The sequence below is a fragment of the Sorex araneus genome, chromosome 9 (assembly GCF_027595985.1).
Source record: "Sorex araneus isolate mSorAra2 chromosome 9, mSorAra2.pri, whole genome shotgun sequence".
Lineage (NCBI taxonomy): Eukaryota > Metazoa > Chordata > Mammalia > Eulipotyphla > Soricidae > Sorex > Sorex araneus.
Genome location: NC_073310.1, coordinates 9,568,738 through 9,589,167, shown reverse-complemented (window position 1 = coordinate 9,589,167; position 20,430 = coordinate 9,568,738). Strand labels below are relative to the sequence as shown.

Sequence of the window (20,430 nt, the reverse complement as noted above, 5' to 3'; positions counted from 1 at the left end):
GAGCAACTCATGGCCAGCCAGAGGGATCTTGGATGAAGCAGAGAACGTCATTGCCTTCAGCCGCTCATGTAGCCACCTTAGAAGACGGATGGGACTACGGGAAACTACTCTTGGCTGAAGACAGGCTTCCTTGATCCCTCTCCGTACGTCTGACACTCCCATGGGGTCGACAGCCAGCACTGCAGAAAGGGGCTGAGTCACGGAATAACCCTGTTGCTAGTTGTTATCAAGAGGGATTGGGCTGCAGCGAGTCCACTGTCTACTTGGTGACGATCAGCTTGAGAGACACGGGAGTGGCCCCTTGAGGAGGGCAGGAGCTGTCCTGACCCGCTGACCCCTTGCTCCAGGAGGTCACTTTTACTTAGACCTCTTCATCTCCTTGGGAAGGGTGCTGTGCCCAGGGTTGACTCCTGGTTCTACGCTCAAGGATGCAATCCTGGCAGGACTGGACACCCCCCCCTGAGGTGCCAAGGATTTAAGCTGGCACGACTCTGCTGTACTATCTCTCAGGCCCCAAATCTGCCCCAGTCCCCAGGACATCTACCTGGGTGACCCTCTGCTCAGGCACTTCCTGCTACTCATCACGTGGAAAGTGGCGCCCACTTGGTGCCTCCGGAATGGTCCGTGGCTTCCGTCCAGCACTAGCAAATGCTTCAGCTTCCTGTCTCTAGCCCTTTAATCCCTCCTTGGTCCATGAAAGAATCCGAGACCAGAGCCATGAAGCATCTCCAACCCCAGAGCTATTTATTTACAAGCTCTTTCTTTCCCAGTTGAGATTAAGCATCTCAGTTCCTCCCCCCCTCCTACCTTCTTTGAGGAGAAAGTGTTTTTTGAAATCTGAAGGTCATTGAGAAAAAGGAAACAACTGTTCCCCCTCCCCGTTCCCCTCTTTGCTCTCCCCACCATGTGAAATTCCACCCCCATCGCGCCCCCCTCACGGATGCAGAACCCATAAACTCGCCTCGTCTCCTGGTTCCTTAATACACTTGGTGCTAACACTTGGGTTTTTCTAATAAGTAATTAAATCCCCCCACTATGAACTCCAGCTTCTGATAGATCACTGGGAGTCTCTCTCAGCCCTCCAGGGAAGCCGGCACTGTTATTTATTGTTTTTGTTTCAAATCATTATTTAATCAAGAACAGGGAAAAAAAGGCAACCTCTCACTTACACTTCAAAATTTAATTTCAGCTGAATTCTGAGATCAAGAGGCAGCGCAGCCTAATAGGTTACAAAAATACAATCAAGAAGAGAATTCCAATTAAACTGAACAAGTCCATTTACTGAGCTTCAAATGGCCCCATGGAGAGAGATGGCTATAAATTTTTTTTTCTCCCCTCCCTTGCCATATGGGGGACTGGAAATTCTCGGGTGAATATAGAATTACATGGCAGAGGTTTTAGCTAGGGGGTTCTGGTTATGCCTTTCGGAAAAAAAAAAAGGCTTTTGTTTCACAAAGACATTAAGTTTATTTTCCTTGCTGTTCATCTTTCTTTGCAAACTAATTAGGAAGACAGCAAAAGAATGGATTCATTGACCGGTGGGAGCCGTCAGGGAGCAAAGGGGGTGGGGGAGACAGACTGCACCAGGATTGCGGGGAGTGGGGGCGATGGGGGGGTTGTTCCCCCCTCCCCCATTGGCCTTAGACCCCCCCCCCCAGGAAAGGATCCGGTCTTCTCTGCTGGACCCTCTCTATGGGTGGGAGCCAACGTTTCTACTTCTCTGAGCTCCTCGCCAGCCCCCGCCGCCGCCTTCGGTTCTCAAACATCTCTCTGAGGATCCAATTAGACAAATTGCTCACCCATCCACACGGACGTGTGAAAACAGACCGCTCCAAGGTAATGAGTTTTCCATCCCCGCTACACGCGTTTGGTCTGCAGGCTCGTCCTGGCTCCAGAGGCCGTGCCCCACCCACCTCTTCTACTACCCGGGAAACGGGCCCCTCACGCCAGACCGGGGTTTCCTTGACCGCGTCCTTGCTTGGCAAAAGTCAGAGCTGACAGTGATCTGCCACCTGCCATCCGGGAAGCGAAACGGAACGGGCCCCCACACCTCCCGCGTCTCCCACCGCCTGTCTACCCGACCCCCCCTCTCTCCGCGAGGCCGCCTTGAACCCGCGCGGAGTGATGGAGAGCCCACTGGGTAAGAGCTCAAGACTTTGGCAGAAGGTGCCAGAAGCTGGGAGATGAGTCTGCAGGGCGGGTGGACCTTCCTTGCACCCTCCCTCGGTCTCGTTTCCCCTGTCTATGCCGCAGGTCTGTTCTGCCTCTCTCATCTGGCTGTTCTGAATTTTTTTTTTTTGCTTTTTGGGTCACACCCAGCGATGCTCAGAGGTTACTCCTGGCTTTGCACTCAGGAATTACTCCTGGCAGTGCTTGGGGGACCATATGGGATGCCGGGGATCGAACCCGGGTCAACCGCGTGCAAGGCAAACGCCCTACCCGCTGTGCTATCGCTCCGGCCCCATGGCTGTTCTGAATTTTGGATAGAAGATTCAGAAGACGGTATCTTGGACAGAACCATGCTTAAGGGAGGGGCGGGGGGGCAGAGATACTCCAGAAATCCATGCCTGGCACCTCATAGGCACTCAAGAGGCATAATTTATTGCTTTTTTTTTTCTTTTTGGGTCACCCCCGGCGATGCACAAGGGTTACTCCTGGCTCTGCACTCAGGAATTAACCCTGGCAGTGCTCAGGGGACCATATAGGATGCTGGGAATCGAACCTGAGTCAGCCGTGTACAAGGCAAACGCCCCACCCGCTATGCTATTGCTCCAGCCCCTGACTTATTGCTATTCCCCAGGGTCCTGCAGGGAGCTGGGGTCAGAACAGCTCCAATGACAGTTTTGTCATTACCTTCTGCTACATCCTCAGGTTCGGGGGTTTCCTAACCCCTCTGTTAGGGACCAACACTCTGCCCCCACCCTCCCTGTTTGAATCATGGCACCTACTCAAGTATTTGTTGGTAAGAGGTTTGTGGCAACTTTTGTCCCGAGCTAGAGGCAGAGAGAGGTAAAAAGGAATCCGCTCTTATTCTTTTCTTTTGTTGGTTGTGCACAGGGCTTACTCCTGGCTCTGCACTCCGCAATCTCTCCTGGAGATGTCCAGCGGACCATTTTGGGTGCTGGGGTCAGCCATACGCAAGGCCAGTGCCCTAACCACTGTACTATCTCTCCGGTCTGAGTCTGCGCTTCTCTGGCCTCAGTCTTGACCAGCTCCTTCCAAATTCCCTCTCCAGAACGAACAGACACGACAGAGAATCCCTTGCAACTGGGAAAGGGTTTGAAGTCAGCGGCTTTTCTCTCCATCATTGCCTCTGTCCTCTGGTACCCGAGGAGCTGCCGAAGCTTGAAATCATTTCACCTCCTTGAGCCTTAGTCTCCTGCTCTCAAAACAGTGCTCAGCCACTGCACCTCAGCCCTCCTCCCCACACTTCTCTGTCTCCAGGACTCTATCAGTGCCCAGACCGTGAGCTCTTGGAGAGCGGGAGAAGAGCATTTCTTCATCTATCCTTTGGCCCCGAGCCTTGATGGAGCTGAAACGGGGACATTTGCCAGTTAAGGAAACTGAGGCTGGGGCAGGGTGGGGAGGGAGAGTGGATGAGTTGTTTGTTTCACCCAAGTCAAGAGCAGGACTCAGGTAGCTCTGGACTCGCCCTTCTTATACGGGATGGGAAGATCCCACCTGCGTGGCCCCAGCACCCCCAGGCATCTCTGAAAAATGGAGGTGGGATTACAAGGAGAATTGTGGGCGACTCTAGTCAGGTCTAGGTCTTGGTGACACAGGTGCTTCGTCTTAAATAGAAGTTTCTAGAACATGCTGCAGACTCTCACGATCGAACCCACTATCCCCAGCTACTCCGGTTCACCTGTTCTGCCCCCTGGTCCCCCAGCCAGCACCCCGGAGCCTTTCCTCACTCCTGCCACCTTCTTGCCAAGGCAGCACCTCTCTGAGAGGCTCAAGAGCCCAGGCGCGCTCCAGACGTCAGCTGCCACTGTGCTTACGGCCTTGCTCTTCAAACTGTGCTCCGTGGGCCCACGGCAGTCTACGGAAATTTTCTGGTGGTCTGCCAAGAATTTCTAACCTCCGAGCAAGCCACAGATGTTGTGCTAGAAGAGAACTGTGATTTTACGATACCATGTTTTATAAAATACGATCTACCTGGGTTTTGGTCTCTGCCTTAGCCATCAGCCAGTCTGCAAAATATTTTTATGTTTCCCAGTCGGCGGGTGTACCAAGGTTGAAGAACCCTGCATTGGGTCACTCAGAGGTCAGAATCCTATGTGTGTGCATGCCCCATTACAGTCGTCGAAGGATTTCACCTACTTTATCTTAGTGGACATCCCTTACGACCCCAGATGGGAGTCGGGTCACTTCTGGTTTGCCGAGGAGGATACGGGATGATGGGGTGAAGGAACTTGCTCAAAGGGCCCCTCAGTTAGGAAGTGGCCCTCTGGGACTTGAATCAGATTCAAGTGCCTAGGCACCCCCCTGTCAAACTATCTGAAGTCACACCCCAGCTCCTCCCTTTGACCTCTGAACCGAGGTCCGGGTGCCAGCCAATGCTTTGCGGGGTTCTTTCTTTGCTCTGCTGTATGAATTTCCCCCAGAACTTAACTTCTCTGAGCCTGTTTGCCCCCCTTTCCATCTGTGGAAGGGACCGACTCAGAAGAGTAGCTGGACTCCCTGATACGCATGAGAGGGCAGTGGTCAAGGGCTCTTGATGGGAGATTCTCACAGAAATTCAGAGCTGTGTTTCCACCAGTGAAATCACATCCTGACTGCTGATCAGTGGCGCAAAAACGCAGGCTTCAGCAGAAAGCTGGAGAGCCTGTGACATCAAAGACATCCCCCCTCCCGCCGCCGCCTTTCTTTCCCTGTCCCCAAACCTCCTGTGACAGCCCCATCCCCAGCCCCGCCCCTTCTTCCTACAGATGTTGTCTAGAAACCAAGATGCAGTTTTCAAATGCTGACAAGAAGCCTGGGTGTGCAGCCCCGTCTCCCTTCCTGTTCCCCAAACACCCGAGCCGAATGCTGCTGAAGGCTAGTAGGTAACGGTTTGGTTATTCAATACGAGGTCTGAATCCAGTGAGGCATTTTCCCCCCAAAGGATTGAAGCATCGGGCGTAGCCCTAAGCTTGTGCCTCCACCTCCCCCAGGAGTTTGGCCACGACGGTCACAGCAGGCTGTTCGGAATACTTACTACACTCCTGGACGACAGGCAGCTCAGCGGGAGGGGCTGACTGGGTGGGCGGCTGGACCGGGCCTCAGGGATGGCCTTGGAGAGGCTCTTGGAACTGTGGCCAGAGCGCCTTCGGCGGGACTTCCGCCTTCCCTCAGGAGACCGGCCGCGGTGTCTGTGGACGGGGGAGAAGGACCTGAGTCTTCTCAAAGGGGGCCTGCTAGGGGGAGGTGAAGGTCTGTCGATGATTTAGTTCAGGGGTCTCCTGTTTACAGGGGTCGAAAGTGCCCGTCTGCAGGGGTGGAACGGTGGATGTTCTACACATTGGTTCTAACTGCTGGTCCATGAACCAATATACAGACAGGTGCTGGCTGCAGGTGTAAAAGGCTGAAGAATGCTGGTTTAGTGGGTCTGTCTGAATTAGTTGTGTATTGATCCACCCACAGCATATAGCTCAGTCATCCACTCGTTTACCCATTCACCATCTGCCCAAACACCCACCCACCCTCCCATCCATCAATCATCAACCCCTCCATCCATTCATTCATCCATCCATCCACAGCCCACTCATCTATCTTCCTAACCACTCACCCATCCACCCACCCACCAACCCATCCACCCATCCATCCATTCACTTACCTACTCACCCATCCACCAACCCACCCACCATCCATCCATCCACCCGCCCACCATCCATCTATCCACCCACCCACCATCCATCTATCCACTTACCTACTCACCTATCCACCTATACTCCTACTCACTCACCCTTTCATCCACCCACCCACACATCCATCCATCCATCCATCCATCCATCCATCCACCCACCATCCACTCATCCATCCACCTACCTACCACTCACCCATTCTTCCACCTATCCATCCATCCATTCACATATACATCCACCATCTGCTCACCATCTACTCACTCACCCATCCATACACCCAACCCACCAATCTACCATCCATCAGTTCACCCACCTATCCAACTTGCCCGTTCATTCATGCATTCATTCAATCTCTTATGTAGTCTTTCAACACATGTTTATTTATGTACCTCAAACTCTATGGGGGGGAGGGATCCTGGGAAGGCAACTGTGACTACAGAAAACGTTCCTGCCCTGATTTTGTCTCATTATCTTGGTGCGACTGTCTGTCTGTCTGCCGTCTGTGTGTGTCTGGGTGTGTCCATCTGTGTTTTCAAGTGTTTATAAACAGAAATGCGTGTATCTGCATGCCTCTGTGTATGTGACTTTGCCATCTGTGAAGTACACATCCACTGACAGCCACCCAAAACTGGGGGCGGGATGGGGGGAGCTGACAGAAGTGACAGAGACGCCTCCTATGTCTGAGCTTGTCAGATCTCGATCTGGCTGCCCTGGCTGCAGTGGAGACAGAAAGAACCATTGACGTTTCAGTCACTTGCTGTCTGCAGGGCCGGCTAACTTGGATCTCCGGGAGGAAGGAAAACAGCCTCTGATTGGTTTGCTTGTGTGCAAAAACCTTTCCGGTCCCTTCTATAGAACAAAGGAACTGAGGCTCAGGATAGGGGCTGGAAGTGCCCTCCGTAGGCCCTGCCCCCTTCCCTAACACAGGCCACGAGTCCAGTCATTCACCTTGGGCCTGAAGCCAGGGCTGGGGCGGAGTCCCAGAAAGCAATGTGCCCGCCCCAGCTGTCAATCACTGTGACCAGGCTGGGCTCCTTCCACCCGCCAGTGCCATGTCTGGGCTGTCACAGTCAGTGGGACAGCCCCGCTCCACCAGGCAGAGGGGCCCAGGCACAGACTGGGGGTGGGGGGGTGGGGGTGCAGAGACCAAGAGTGTTGACTGCACCTTGCAGGACGGACAGACGCATGCCATGCGATGTCGCTGCCCTGGGGGAATCTTTTAGGAGCATGTGCGGGGTGGATGTGGGGGGCCCTCACAGAACCAGAGCTTGGCCCTCACAGGGGAGGTCTTTCTCAGGATGGATAGCTTCAGAAATCTCACCCAGAGAGAGCATCGAGCTGAGACACCGGGTACGGTGGCCGCGAGGGCACAACCCCAGACGTGGGCCGTGAACGTCACAGATGTGGCAGCAAAGACAGGGCCCAGGTTAGGCGGTGTTGGCTGGGAGAGGGGCATCAGGGCGTGGTCCTTGCTCTGGGACCTTCCATGGGTTGGTTCGCTTCTCTGTGTTGGGACTCACCCTTGGGGAGCACGCCGAGCCCAGACTCCCCGGGTTCCACCACGCTCACCCCATGGCTTAGCAGCCAACAGCGTCGCAAGTCCCTCCCTTTCCCTACACCTCAGTTTCCTCATCCTTCAAAGTGGGATACCAATGTTTCCCACCTCCCGAGGCTGTAAGCTGAGGTGGGCAGTGTGAGCACCTCAGTGTGAGCACTCAGAGGAGTTAGCACTTGGGGCTGTGCGGGACACTTGCACGGGTCAAGGACTGCATGCGTGATTGTGTACATGGAAGCAGTAAGCTTATTATTATTATTATTATTATTATTATTATTTTTAATTGTAGCGAGCCTCTACAGTGGCTGGGGCCTGGGGGTTGGAGGGCATTCTTGGTCACCCTCGCCCAGCCGTGAGGGACTGATGCTAGGGCACTTCAGTCTGCTGGTGTGGTGCTGTTCGAAACCCGGAGGTGCTGGAGACCCACAGCACTGTGGTCTGGGGCCATGCAATGCTGGGGATCCAACCTGGGGCCTCGTGCCTGCCTGTGCGCCAGTCCTTTAAGCTGTTGTCCCCCGGCCCCTCCAGCTCCTTCTGTCCCACAGCCGTTTTCTGTGGGGATAGGACCCACCTCCCGCACCACGTGTCCCCCGGACAGTGCCAGACAGACACCCGGACAGCATGGGGCAGACCCGGCCCGGGGCGGGCGCTTACCTGCTCTCACAGCTGGAGGAGCGACACTCCAAGCTCTGGGACCGCGAGGGGCAGCGGCGGTCGCCATGGCGGTGAGACTTTCGGGGCCGGCTGCGTGATCTTGGGAGGCGGTTGAGAAGGAAAGAATCAGAGGAGGAGGAGAGAGGGGGGACGGAGGATACTCGTGCACCCCAAGTTCACTCAGGGCATCTTCCCCAGCCTGGCCCCAGCTGCACTGAGCCCCAGAGTGTGGGGAAAGGAGCCGAGTTCCTCTTTCCCGGCAGCAGACGGGCGGGGGCCTGACCTGACCCGCGCTGGCAGGGCACCTCCTCCTAGTGCCACAGAATCCCCCACTCCCAGGTGTCCCCATACACCTGTGGGCCAGGCGCAGAGAAACAGAACCTCGGAGGCCCTTACGCTCCTTTTTATTCTTCATTTTTGCTTTATTGGGTCAAAACACCCGGTGATGTTCTCAGGGTTTATTCCTGGCTCTGCACTCGGGAATTACTCCTGGTGGTGCTGTGGGACTATATGGGATGCCGGGGATCGAACCCGGGCCAGCCACATGCAAGGTAAATGCCCTCCCCACTGCACTATCCTCCGGTCCCTGGGCTCAATCTTTGTATATAAAATATTCGTGTTTTCAGTGGAAGCTCATTTCTTTCTTTTTTTTTTTAAAGAAACATAAGATATCATCGGGGGCACACCATGCCAGTTTGCAGCACCAGTGAGGCCTGTAGGTTGCCCATTTGTGACCTCAGATCTGGAACCTGGAGTCCATATTCCTCGCCTGTGCAGTGTCCATGGAAAAAGGCAACAAAAACGCTGACCCTTCCCGAGATAATGGACCTTCTTCTTCTTTTTTTTTTTTTTGCTTTTTGGGTCACACCCGGCGATGCTCAGGGGTTACTCCTGGCTCTGCACTCAGGAACCAGCCCTGGCCGTGCTCAGGGGACCATATGGGATGCTGGGATTCGAACCTGGGTCGGCCGCGTGCAAGGCAAACGCCCTACCCGCTGTGCTATCGCTCCAGCCCCAATAATGGACCTTCTTGAGGTGCCCGCCCTCCATGGGTCCCCTGCAAGCAAGCAGTCTTGGCTCGGGGGCTGTCTATACTGCAGCTGAGAGGTGGGGAGACGTCTCTGCAGAGAGTCTGTGAACACACACTCAATCTCCAAGCCCAGCGTTGTCTCTGGACTGGAACTAAACAAGCCAGACGAGAGGGAAGTCCTCTGAGTTCACTCCAAGCTCTACAGCCTCCTCTGAAGCCTGCCCAGGGTTTGAGGTGGTAAATTGGCGGGGGGGGGGGGGGTGCCCTTTGCAGCAATGACCTTGAGTGGAGGGTCCCTTGGAGGCAACCCACGGGGGCTGTCTCATATCCCCCTGCCTTTCATCCTGACTTTAGAAGCCTCTTGGCAGAAGATAAAATGGTAGTTGATTGGAAAATACTCGCGCTCGCGCTTTGCAGGATGTAAAGTAGGTGGGTCGTAACCAAATTTACTTTTAATTTGCCTGGGTACTGAACTCTGCAGGCGGCGCCGGCTGATTGGAGCTTCTACCACCAGCGATAAACCGCGACCCAGATGGAGCCCGGGGTGGGTGCTCGGAGCACCCACCGTCTGCCCACACGCACGCACGCACGCGGGCACATGGATGTGATGGTGCTCCCCCCTCCTCCACCCCTTAGCTACTCACGCCCACCCAGCACGCCCCCTGGGCACCAGGGAGCAGCACCCCCCCCCCCAGCCCAGTCCACGTGATTCGCACCCCTCAGCAGGCTCCGCGGGCTGGACACGCGCGGCGGACCATCTTGCACATGCGCACAGGAGCTCCGGGCACTGCTGGGAATCCCTGGAAACGCGCGTCCACGCCCGCCCGCCCGGCCGCACTGCCCGCCCTGCACCCACGCGGCCTCCGTCTGCGCGCCAGGAGGGCATGAACCACCACCTCCAGGGCGCCCACCACACGTAGCCACCCCACCTTACCGAGGGACGCACAAGGCACGCACGGGCACGGGGAGGATTTCACACGCACGGGAGGTGCGGGGCACCCTGTCCGCGTCCATGCACCTGCAGCTAGACATGCGTCCACACGCGGTCACTGACACGACCTGTGCATGCGTGCATACCCCACCCCACAGCTGCTTGTCGGCGCTGAGTTCTGGCTCCCTTGTCCTGCCTTCTTCCTCCCGCCCCACTCCTCTCTCTCTCTCGTCCCCTGGATTTGGCAATAGTGACACACTCAGCCTTCAAAGACCAGGACCCCCTGTGCGTTCCCGGGGCTGGGGCTGGGGCTGGGACTGTGTGTGTGTGTGTGTGTGTGTGTGTGTGTGTGTGTGTGTGTGTGTGTGTGTGTGTGTGTGTTGGGGGGGAGGCGGGGGTCTCCACTTACTGTTTTTTGTGCCTCTTCTCTTCCTTTCTTTTGCTTTTCGGGCTAGAGGAGCTAAAAGAGAAACGGCCGATTAATTAAAGGAGGAAAATTGCCAGGTGAATAGGGAGCTTGTAAGGAATTAGGGCTGCGGGGCGGGGGGGGGGGGGCTGTTTTAAAGGCCTGGCGTGTGTGTGATTGGCATTCAGGAGGTGGTCTGGGTTCGATTCCTCAGTATTGCTCGGTGTGATTCCTCCGCTCTGAGCTGGGAGCAACCCCCACAAATATGCTGGTGTGGCCCCTCCCCGAAATAACAACCAAGGAGTTAAAATGATGCCCTGTGACATAGAATGGTCTCCAGGCCAGGGCTGGCCAATGACTTTCAAGGCCAGGAAAATGTTTCACACAAAATATTGCGGGGAAAGGAATTGACTCAACTGAACACCTCACCTAAGAAATGGGGGTGCAGAGAAAAAAACACAGTTGTAGCTTTCTCCCAAAGCTAACAATAGCATCCGCCTTTTGCAAAGTTTTCATCCGAGGAAGGAACCCCCGGTTAATGGGTATTTTTCTCCTACAGTCAAGGTTGGAGCACCATGTAGCAATGCAACATCTTACAGATGTAAAACCCAAGAAGCTGGCTGGGAACACACAGATGGGCGGCAGCAAGGCCCCATACCCCCGTCCCCTGAGCTCAGGCTTCCAAATCCCATTCATGAGAATCGAATGGGACATCCAGGGAGCTACGCCGAAGAGTCACGAGTTGTGACAGATTCTGAAACACCCATGAAGGTCAAGCACGTGATTTTGTTAGGCCTCTTCTTTAAAATATATATATATGGATATATATATATGGATATATATCCATATATATATATATCAGAGAGCTGGGGTGTTGGTGGGCCAGATAAGGTCAGACAGAAACCCCAGGGGATGGGACGGAAGTTGACAGGTCCAGCCTAACTGGCTTCCGAAGGTCCCCATGAAGATATCACTGGGAGCAGGGAAATGATCCTGCTGAAATCACAGCATGGCATTAGCCGTGGGGACCCCCGCATGTCTGAGACTTGGTCTGGGCAGGGGAAGAGGCAGGAACCACCCACCAAGTTCATGTCTCGGCTCTGAGGCTTCGTGGCCGGGTGGCCTGGGGTAAATTGGCTCCTGGGGCCATGAAATGGAGCTGTTTCCTGACCACTGAGTGGATGGATGAGTCTGCTGAGTCGTGTCACTTGGAGACTGAGGGCGTGAAAGGGCTCTGCACGCAGCCCCCTTGCCGCGTGACTGTTTGCTTGAGGAGCCATCCAGCCCATAATAGCCCTTGGTTTGATTTTCAGTCTGGCCACATTCTGGCTGTGTGTCTGAGTTCCTGCCTCCCCCTCCCCCCGCCAGTCTCCTGTCTGAGTCTCAGTTTCCTCATCTGTAAAATGGGAATGATAAGCACCCCCACTGCACAAGATGGCGAAGGAGGTGAGATGCCTACTGCAGGGGTCCAGGTACAGTGAGCACTTTGCAGGTGATAGTTTGTGGGGTGAACTCGGTGGGACTTGGTCCGGGTCTCTTGGGTGAGAGCTGGGAAGACTGATGGAATGGCTGAACTTGATGCTTCTTTATCTGCCCCACCCCCCCATCTCTACATGTGGGGAGACACACAACAGAACACAGCCACCGGACTTCGCAGGGAGGGGTTGGCACGGGAACCACCAGCTGTCCTAGCGGGACTCGAGAGGCAATTTAGACCTTTCCCAGAAACCAGCCCAGAGCTTTGTCCTGGAGGGCAAAGGCCCAGGGAGGTGCCGAGGGGAAGAAGAACGTGGGGCTGGAGACTGTCTAGCAGCTTCCCACCCTCGGTTTGGTGGTGGGTCGGGGGTGTAGAAGCCCAGATGAGCACCCAGAATTGAGCACATGCTTACCTGTGCCTTCTTTTCTTGGAGAATGACCTGGTTGAAGGGGAAGAAAGGAAGAGATGGGGGAAGAAAATGAAAAAGGGGGAGAGAGAGAGAGAGAGAGAGAGAGGAGGGTAGGAAGGAGCACGGAATGGCAGGAAGAGTCAGAGAAGGGAGGAGGGCGGAGGAGGAGGGAAGAAAAAACAAATATTGGTGAGTCTGAATTTTCTATTCCCGGGATCGATGGGTCAGTGTGTCGGCAATCGTGCCCGTGGCAGGTGACCCAGCCCACCCTGCGCCCCCTCGCCTGCAGAGAACAGGGACGTGGCTTGGCCTCTGGCACTTTCAGGCTCAAGGAGAGCGGGGCTCCTTTCCCCACTGAAGGTTGTTAGCCAGCCTGTCCTGGGTGTGGTCCATGGGGGCTGGAGGAGGCAGGAGCACCCGAGGGAGAGTCCTCTTCCTCCTCCCCTCCCCCCAAGTCCCATGTCTGTCCCTCGTCTCTCCCCTTGGGATTTGAGCATCATTACCATCATCATGGACCGGTCTCTGTGCCAAGCATTTCACGAGGAGTCTCGTTCAGTCTGCCCCCAAACCCTGTGAAATGCCGCTAACCCCACTGAAGCAAAACACCGAAGCTCAGAGAAGCTGGTGAAGCCGCCCAGGGACACACAGCTTAGTTTGTGTAACTCCTACTCTCTGCTCAAAGCCCCCTTTGGGCATCATCTTCGCCTGGTAGCCTTTTCCTCTGGGGTGAGCTGGTTACCCCCTTACCCACGCTTCTGCCCCCACTGCACCCCTGAGCCCCAGGCACGCTGCTGAGCTGAGCCTTATTTATAGTCCCTAGCACCAGCTCTGCATCTTACAATGACCTATTTTCACATTACAGCGGGAAGGATCCTGGGTCGAGATTTTGGTCTGTTTCTGGAGCCCAAATGCCTCATTTACGACACGTCACGGGTATTTGAGAAATTAGATGTGAAAAATAAAAAGGGATTTTTTTTTAATAAAACCCTGAGGCCTTGTTAATTGAGTGAAGAAAAATAAAATCTCAGTGCTGCCCTTAGGCCTAGCTTTATCCTCCAAAAAAAAAAAATGCCAAGCAAACATTTCACACGGTCAAAGATGCTGGACCAACATGTGGTGATTTTCGGGTGTGAGACTGGGAAGCAGGATGACCAATGTCTCCTCCTCTCAATCTCTCTCTCTCTCTCTCTCTCTCTCTCTCTCTCTCTCTCTCTTTCACGTTGGCCTGGCCGCCTTTCCTGAGCTGCCTGTAGCTGGCAGAAAAGGCCAGTTCCTACCCTTCAGGCAAAGTCTCGAGAGAAGAAACACTTGAGCGAGAGGCCATCGGGTATTCAAGGTGCAGCTATGGGCAAGTCCCCCCAATGCTGGAAATAGTTCAGCCCTGGAGGGGGCCTAGGTGGTAGCTTCCAGCCTCAGGCAGGCCATTGCTTCAACATAAGATGCCACACAGGGAGATATTTTGACCTAGTGCTGCTCTGCCTATCAGCCACATTGGGTTTGGCTTTTTTGGGTTTTTTTTTTTTTTTTGGCCTTTGAAGTCAAACCTAGAGATGCTCAGGGGTTTATTCCTGGCACTGTGCTCAGGAATTGCTCCTGGCAGTGCTGGGGGACCACATGGGGCGCCAGGGCTCAGTGTCAGGGGTGGGTTGGCCGCATATACTACGCAAATGCCCTACCCATTGTACTATCTTTCTGGCCTCTGTGAAACAGCCACGTAGGGGCCAGGGCGCCTTGAAACCAGGGATGAGATGCAGGGGACAACCCAAACAAGCTCTTACCTTTCATTCTGATGAGGCTGTTTAATTGCACAAATAATCCACAATTGGTGTAGGAAAGTTGGAAGATACAGATAAGCAAAAAGAGAATATAAAACCACTCTTACCCTATCACCCACAGGCAAAAAAAAAAACCAAAACAAAACAAAACAAAAACACCACAAAACCAAACAAAAAACCAAGTTCTACCTGGAGCTTCCAGCTTCCTGCCCCCAGGGCCCCAAGCTTTGGAAATGTGTAGAAATGGGGGAGCCACGGAAGGGAGGTTCTCTGGCAGATAGACATGGAGCGCCCACTTTGGTCCCAAAGCGCCAGCCATCTGCATTCTCAGGTGTCCGTTCTTCCTGTCAGCCCTCCCTGCCACACACTTGCATGTGTGAGAGCCAGTGTGTGTGTGTGTGTGTGTGTGTGTGCACAAAAGCGCAAATGTGTGGGGAGCGCGTGCCTTGCGGACGGAAACCAACTCACACCCTTTAACCTCTGTCCACACAGGCGTACATTCTAGCTGCTACGTGTGTCTGGGGAACGGGGAATGCGGAGTGAGGCGGAGACGCCGTGTTCTCTTCAGGCGGGGCCCAGGATGCTGAAAATGGGGTCCAGTCCCGTCTCCCCCCCACCAAGGACTGAGGCGTATCCTTCCTGGGTTCTGGCAGCCGCCCACTGATTGGCTCGTGGAGGCCTCACCCCTGTCTCCGCTCACCAGTGGCCCTTCCGGCTTGGCTTGGCCTTGGATGGGCCTTGTGTTTGTGCTTGGGGACCGCCATCGGAGGCGACAGGCTCCCACATTATCTCTCGGCCGCCCCCTCCTGCCTCCCCGGCCCCACCTGCCATGTGAGTTCGCCGAGGAAGAAGAGCCGTACCTGTGTCGTTTATGTTTTTTGGAACTTTTCTTCTTCTTCTTCTTGACAGGTGACGGGCTGTAAGAGGAGGACCTGCCAGAGGAGGGGAGATACAATTCAGCAGGGGCTTTTCCAGGCCAGGGGGGGACTTCAGAGACCCTCCTCCAGCCCCCCCCCCCACCCCATGGCTTTCAGCAACACCTAGCACCATTCAGTGAAAGCTCATTCATTTCCACCATCACAGACGGCGCTGTTCTCCTTGAATCCAGTCACACACCGACTAGGTAAGACTAGTTAGGTCTCTTGTCTCCCAAAAAAAGGACGTTCAGAGAGGTGAGGAGACTTGACCAAAGACACACAGGAAGCAGATGAGCTGAGGTTCACACAGGAGCCCAGGGGACTTGGGTCTTGGTGCCTACAGGACCCAGAGCTGTCCTCTGGTCAGACCAGAGAAACTTTGCTCTTCCCCACACCTTATTGCACCTCTTCTGTACCTCTGGCCTCTCTTGTACCCTATTCTCCACACCCCACCCCTCTCCCTCCCCTTGCTGGGCTGCGGTCCAGTCCCCAGGGGGTTGTGCCATCAAGGCCCAGGAAACAGACTCCCCCACCTCCCACCCCGAGACTCTTGACTCTGACTCAAGAGGTTCAGGTGACCGTACCCCAGTCTTCACCCTGCCAGTCCCCCAAGATGTCTCCTGGGGCACGTCGTTGCTGATGTTTAGTCTCTAACTGGTCCCCCGACAGAATCAAGGCAGACACCGATGAGCGAGTGCGAGCTTGGAGCTCACACGTGCCTTGCAGGCTGCATACGTGCATAACTACAGCAGGAGACAGAGTGGGGCAGAGGCCCCTCACAGAAGGCCTGGCTGCAGCTCGCGTGAGTTGGGGGGACATGAACACAACCTCCCGGGGCACCTGTCTTTCCCATAAGCCACTAGAAATCTATCTATCTATCTATCTATCTATCTATCTATCTATCTATCTATCTATATTTTGGTTTTGGGTCACACCTGGTGATGCACAGGGGTTACTCCTGGTTCTGCACTCAGGAATTACTCCTGGCGGTGCTCAGGGGACCATATGGGATGCTGGGATTTGAACCCGGGTTGGCCCCGTGCAAGGCAAACGCCCTATCCGCTGTGCTCTCACTCCAGCCCCAAGAAATCCATATTTTCATCTGATACCTAGTTGTGAAACGTTAGCTACCAATGAAAAGGACAATAATTAAGACACACATACACACATCTCAAACACACACACACACACACACACACACACACACACACAACTGTGTTACAGGCCAACCAAAGCATATGGGAATGCATGGTTGAGGACAACTTGATTCTCAGGAAATCACAATGCCTGTCCCCAGTCCTATGCTTAGTAAGTATTTATGGGATAGATGAATGGTGGATGGATGGATGGGTGGATGGAGAGGTGAATGAATGATGGTGGGTGGGTGGATGGATGGATGGTAGGTGGGCGTGTGGACAGATTGTGCGTGGGTGGGTGGGTTAATGGGTGGGTGGATGGATTGGATTGAAGGACTGATGGTGGGTGAATGGTGCGAGGTGAAGCTTTATGTCTGGGATTTGCTTTTAAAGAATTATCCTGCTCACTCCTAAAATCAGGAAGCTCACGTCATTACCCTTCACCCTAGAGTGACGAGGGCTCAGGGTTTTCATTCATATTCCCATCTGGGTCCTCTTGGGGCAGGGCCTTGTAGAACTAGGCTAAAGGGGTGTCTACGAAATAAGGGCCCTGAAAATTCTGGAGATGCAGCGTGTCACTTAGACGCTGCTCTCTGCTGCCTCCTGCAGGTTTCTTCAAGTACTACTGCTGAGGTTGGAGGTGAGTCTCCCCCAGGTCCTCCTGCCCGGCCCTCTGGTGGGAACACGGGTAGGTGCTTAGTTTAGTGAGTTGCAGGCTAGAAGAAAATCTGAGGATCTCTTTAAATACAAAAAAAAATACGAAGGAATAATACAAAGTAGACATTCAAAGGGCACAAAAGAGTGCATAGGTGACACCACACAGACACACAGACACCTTCACAATCACAGACACACACACACAATCGCAGATACACAGTATCACCCACAAATAAATCCATTATCCTTGACATTTTACCTCTGCTGAAGCCAACCAGGAACACTGGGATCAAGTCCCTGTAAGTTCTGCCACCCCCCCCCCCTCTGAGCCCCTCTTTCCTCATCTCCAAAATGGAGATCATCATCATCATCATCATCATCATCATCATCATCATCTCATTGATTGTCGAATTTCTCGAGCGGTCTCAGTACCATCTCCATTCATCCTAGCCCTGAGATTTTAGCAGCCTCTCTCTACTCGTCCTTCCCAACAATGTAGCATTGGAGGCTCTTTCAGGGTCAGGGGAATGAGACCCAGCTTGTTACTGGCTTTGGCATATTAATACACTATGGGGACCTTGCGAGATTCTCCCATGTGGGCAGGAAACTCCCGGTAGGTTTGCCAGGTTCTCCCAGAGGGAGAATTATTATTATTATTATTTATTAAATAATAATAATAATATAATAAGTTCCAGGATATCATGTTCAGCATAGTGACTAGAGTTTGTCATACTATACAGGACATCATCTGGTCCAGCCACTATGGGACACAACATGGAGACGCCTCATAAAAAAATATAACTATAATCTAAAACTCTACTCCACGGCACCTACCCCAGGAACACAAAGGCATTGATCTGAAAGGATATCTGTGCACCTTGTTCAAGGCAGCACTTAGGGCATCAAAACACCCAAAATGTCCCATGACAGAGGAGGAGCAGGGATGGTCTATACACACAGTGGGCTGTAGACACCTTGGACTACTACTCAGCTCTGTGAAAAGACAGTGTCCTGCATGTTGCTCCCCCTTGGATGAAACTAGAGGGTGCCATGTCAGGCAAAATAAGTCAGAGGGACGTCAAATGCTTCAAATGACTTCCTCCACAGGTGGTGCATAAAGGAACGGAGAATAGAAATGGATGATGGCAAGGGAAAACATATCCTTGGACTCTGACAGAAGAATGAGGTTACCAAGTGGGGTGGGGAAGATGGAGGGACGGGGAAGGCCAGAAGTGACCTAAGGATAGCGTTGGTCACTTGGGCGGCAGTGGGAGGGGAGGTAATTCTGACACCAAAAGCATAAACGTTGTCACTAGCAAACCAGGCTACCTCGATCGCAATAACAAGCTGTGTGGGCACAAGTGAGAATTCTCGGAAGGCTTCACTGTCTGTACAATAACGATAAACAATGCCGTGCCGTATTTTGCTAAGTCGCTAAGAATATAGATCTGAAAGGCTCCCAGCCCTGAGAACAGACTCTGTAACTCTGTGGCCTGGTGGCTCCAGACAAAATTACTATGATGACCCTTTGACAGCAGAAACAAATACCAACTGAATATGTCACACACCTTAAAGGTGACAGCATGTTTTCCACCTGATCTATTTCAATAGCATTGGAGTAGGTTTCAAAAGTCAAAATGAAGTGGCGGAAGCATCACGTTTGCCTGGTAGATTCTGGTCAAGCACCCAAAACTCCTGGCGATCCCCCAGCACCCCATCTTAGTATAACTCTCCCCATCCTCTAGCACCAAAAATCCATCTCCAGGGACAGAGACACTTCAGAGAAATTAGTCATTTACGACAAAGACTGCAGCTATCACTGGGGACAGCTGCTTCTGCAGTTTTCACTGAAACTTCTCATAAAAGCCCACGAGTTTCAGATTCTTTATCTTCTTGAAGGAGAAATGGCACAAAGAGGAAAAGTGACGTCCCCAAGGTCACACAGCAGCAGGGGAAGAGGAAGAGGAGGATTTGAAGCCAGCAGGAGTCACTCAGAGGGTGCTGGCCCCTAGGGTGTCCCTTCCCCATCCTTTAGAGTTCTCCTCCCCCGGGGGGGGGGGGGCTCTCACCTCCTTCTCTTCTTCCGGGTGGATTTCTTCTTTTTCTTCTTCCCCCTGGAGGCAGGTGGCGGCGTCTGTTCGTTGTCCTGGGAGGCACTGTGGGAACACGGGATCCAGAATGAACATGTCAGAGCTTTACTCCAAGTGTGCCCCCGCCCCCCCCACCCCCGCCGTGGGCTGTGTCTGCCTAGAAACAGCCCAGCTCCTTGGAGGATGAAGGCTCCCTAGAGAATACCTAATTCCCACCTCCCGGTGCCTGTGGTCACACTTCGGTTCAAGTGCCTCAAATAAGGAGCTCATGCCAACCTAATGAGACAGATGCCAAACGCCACCCCAACGCCGATGGATTATTTAAAAGCGAGTAAAGAGAGGTTAACTGCTCCTTAATAGATTTATTATTGAATTTTCAAATGGCTCGCCTTGGTAAATAAATCACATTTTAAATAATTAATTGGCAGGTCTGCCCCTCCCTCCCCCCAGCCCTCATGTCTATATTTCTGGCCCGAGATGGAATAGGAGGTGGCAGGGATGGTAAGTAGCAGCTGATTATTAAAAGTGTATTTGCCAAGGTCTCCTGTAATGTGATAACACATCTTCTATCGCCAACCCCCCCTCTCCCATCCCCGCCGAATCTCACAACCTCCACTCCTCAGGAATAATTATTTCCCGTGCAATTAAATTCAAACACTCAGGCTGTCTTTAAATGAAGTCAAGTTATCTCATTTTATAATTGGGGCAAGCTCCAGGGATTTTTTTTTTTAAAGCACTATCCCATGGCAAAAGGAGATGGTTTGGGATGAAAACCAGTTTAGGAACAAAATCCTCATAATTCAGCTGAAACTTCGTGGGAAAAGATAACACTACGAAGGATAGTACTGTTATCTTTAGAAGTAACACAATCGCCGTTTACTTATTTGTTCTATGCCAAAAATGTTTTCACTTGCTTTGGAGCTACATCAGCATTGCTCAGAGTTTACTCCTGGATCTGTGCTCAGGGCTCACTCCTGGGGGGTTTGGGGAACCATATGGAGTGCCCAGGATGGAACCCGGGATTGCTTGCACAAGACAAGCACCCTGCTCACTGTACTACTGCTTTAGCCCCGCCAAGGGTTTTTTTTTTTTGGTTTTGTTTTTTAAAATATTTATCTTGGTACTACCAAAAAGGGACTGGAGCGATAGCACAGTGGATAAGGCATTTACCTGCACACAGCCGACCCAGGTTTGATTCTTTCGTCCCTCCCGGAGAGCCTGGCAAGCTCTCCCGCCCGAATGGCAGAGCCAGGCAAGCTACCCGTGGCATATTCGATATGCCAAAAACAGTAACAAGTCTCACGATGGAGACGTTACTGGTGCCCGCTCAAGCAAATTGATGAGCAACAGGATGACAGTGATACAGTGCTACTACCAAAAAGAAAAAGAAACAAAAACCACAAAAAAAAAAAACTGTGAACTGTGGAAGGGATGATGTTTATTATCTCATTTTAACAGTGACGGACATAAGACTCAGACATGTATTTTCTGTCACCCGCAATGATACGGTGAGACAGGCTCTGAACTGGGACCTGAATGGAGGTCTG

General features: G+C 53.1%; 1 protein-coding gene across 1 annotated transcript in view; it reads right to left on the bottom strand.

Annotated features, from left to right (window-relative positions):
• The window catches only part of SRRM4 (serine/arginine repetitive matrix 4), a 166,345-nt gene that overhangs the window by 25,837 nt on the left and 120,078 nt on the right, over positions 1 to 20,430 (bottom strand). Inside the window, exons 3-8 of the mRNA XM_055146584.1 lie at positions 18,863 to 18,949; positions 14,944 to 15,015; positions 12,312 to 12,338; positions 10,426 to 10,476; positions 8,056 to 8,154; positions 5,201 to 5,354 (exon numbers count right to left, since the gene is read on the bottom strand). Of these exons, the coding sequence (XP_055002559.1) occupies positions 5,201 to 5,354; positions 8,056 to 8,154; positions 10,426 to 10,476; positions 12,312 to 12,338; positions 14,944 to 15,015; positions 18,863 to 18,949 (490 nt within the window). The remainder of the gene's footprint in view (positions 1 to 5,200; positions 5,355 to 8,055; positions 8,155 to 10,425; positions 10,477 to 12,311; positions 12,339 to 14,943; positions 15,016 to 18,862; positions 18,950 to 20,430) is intronic.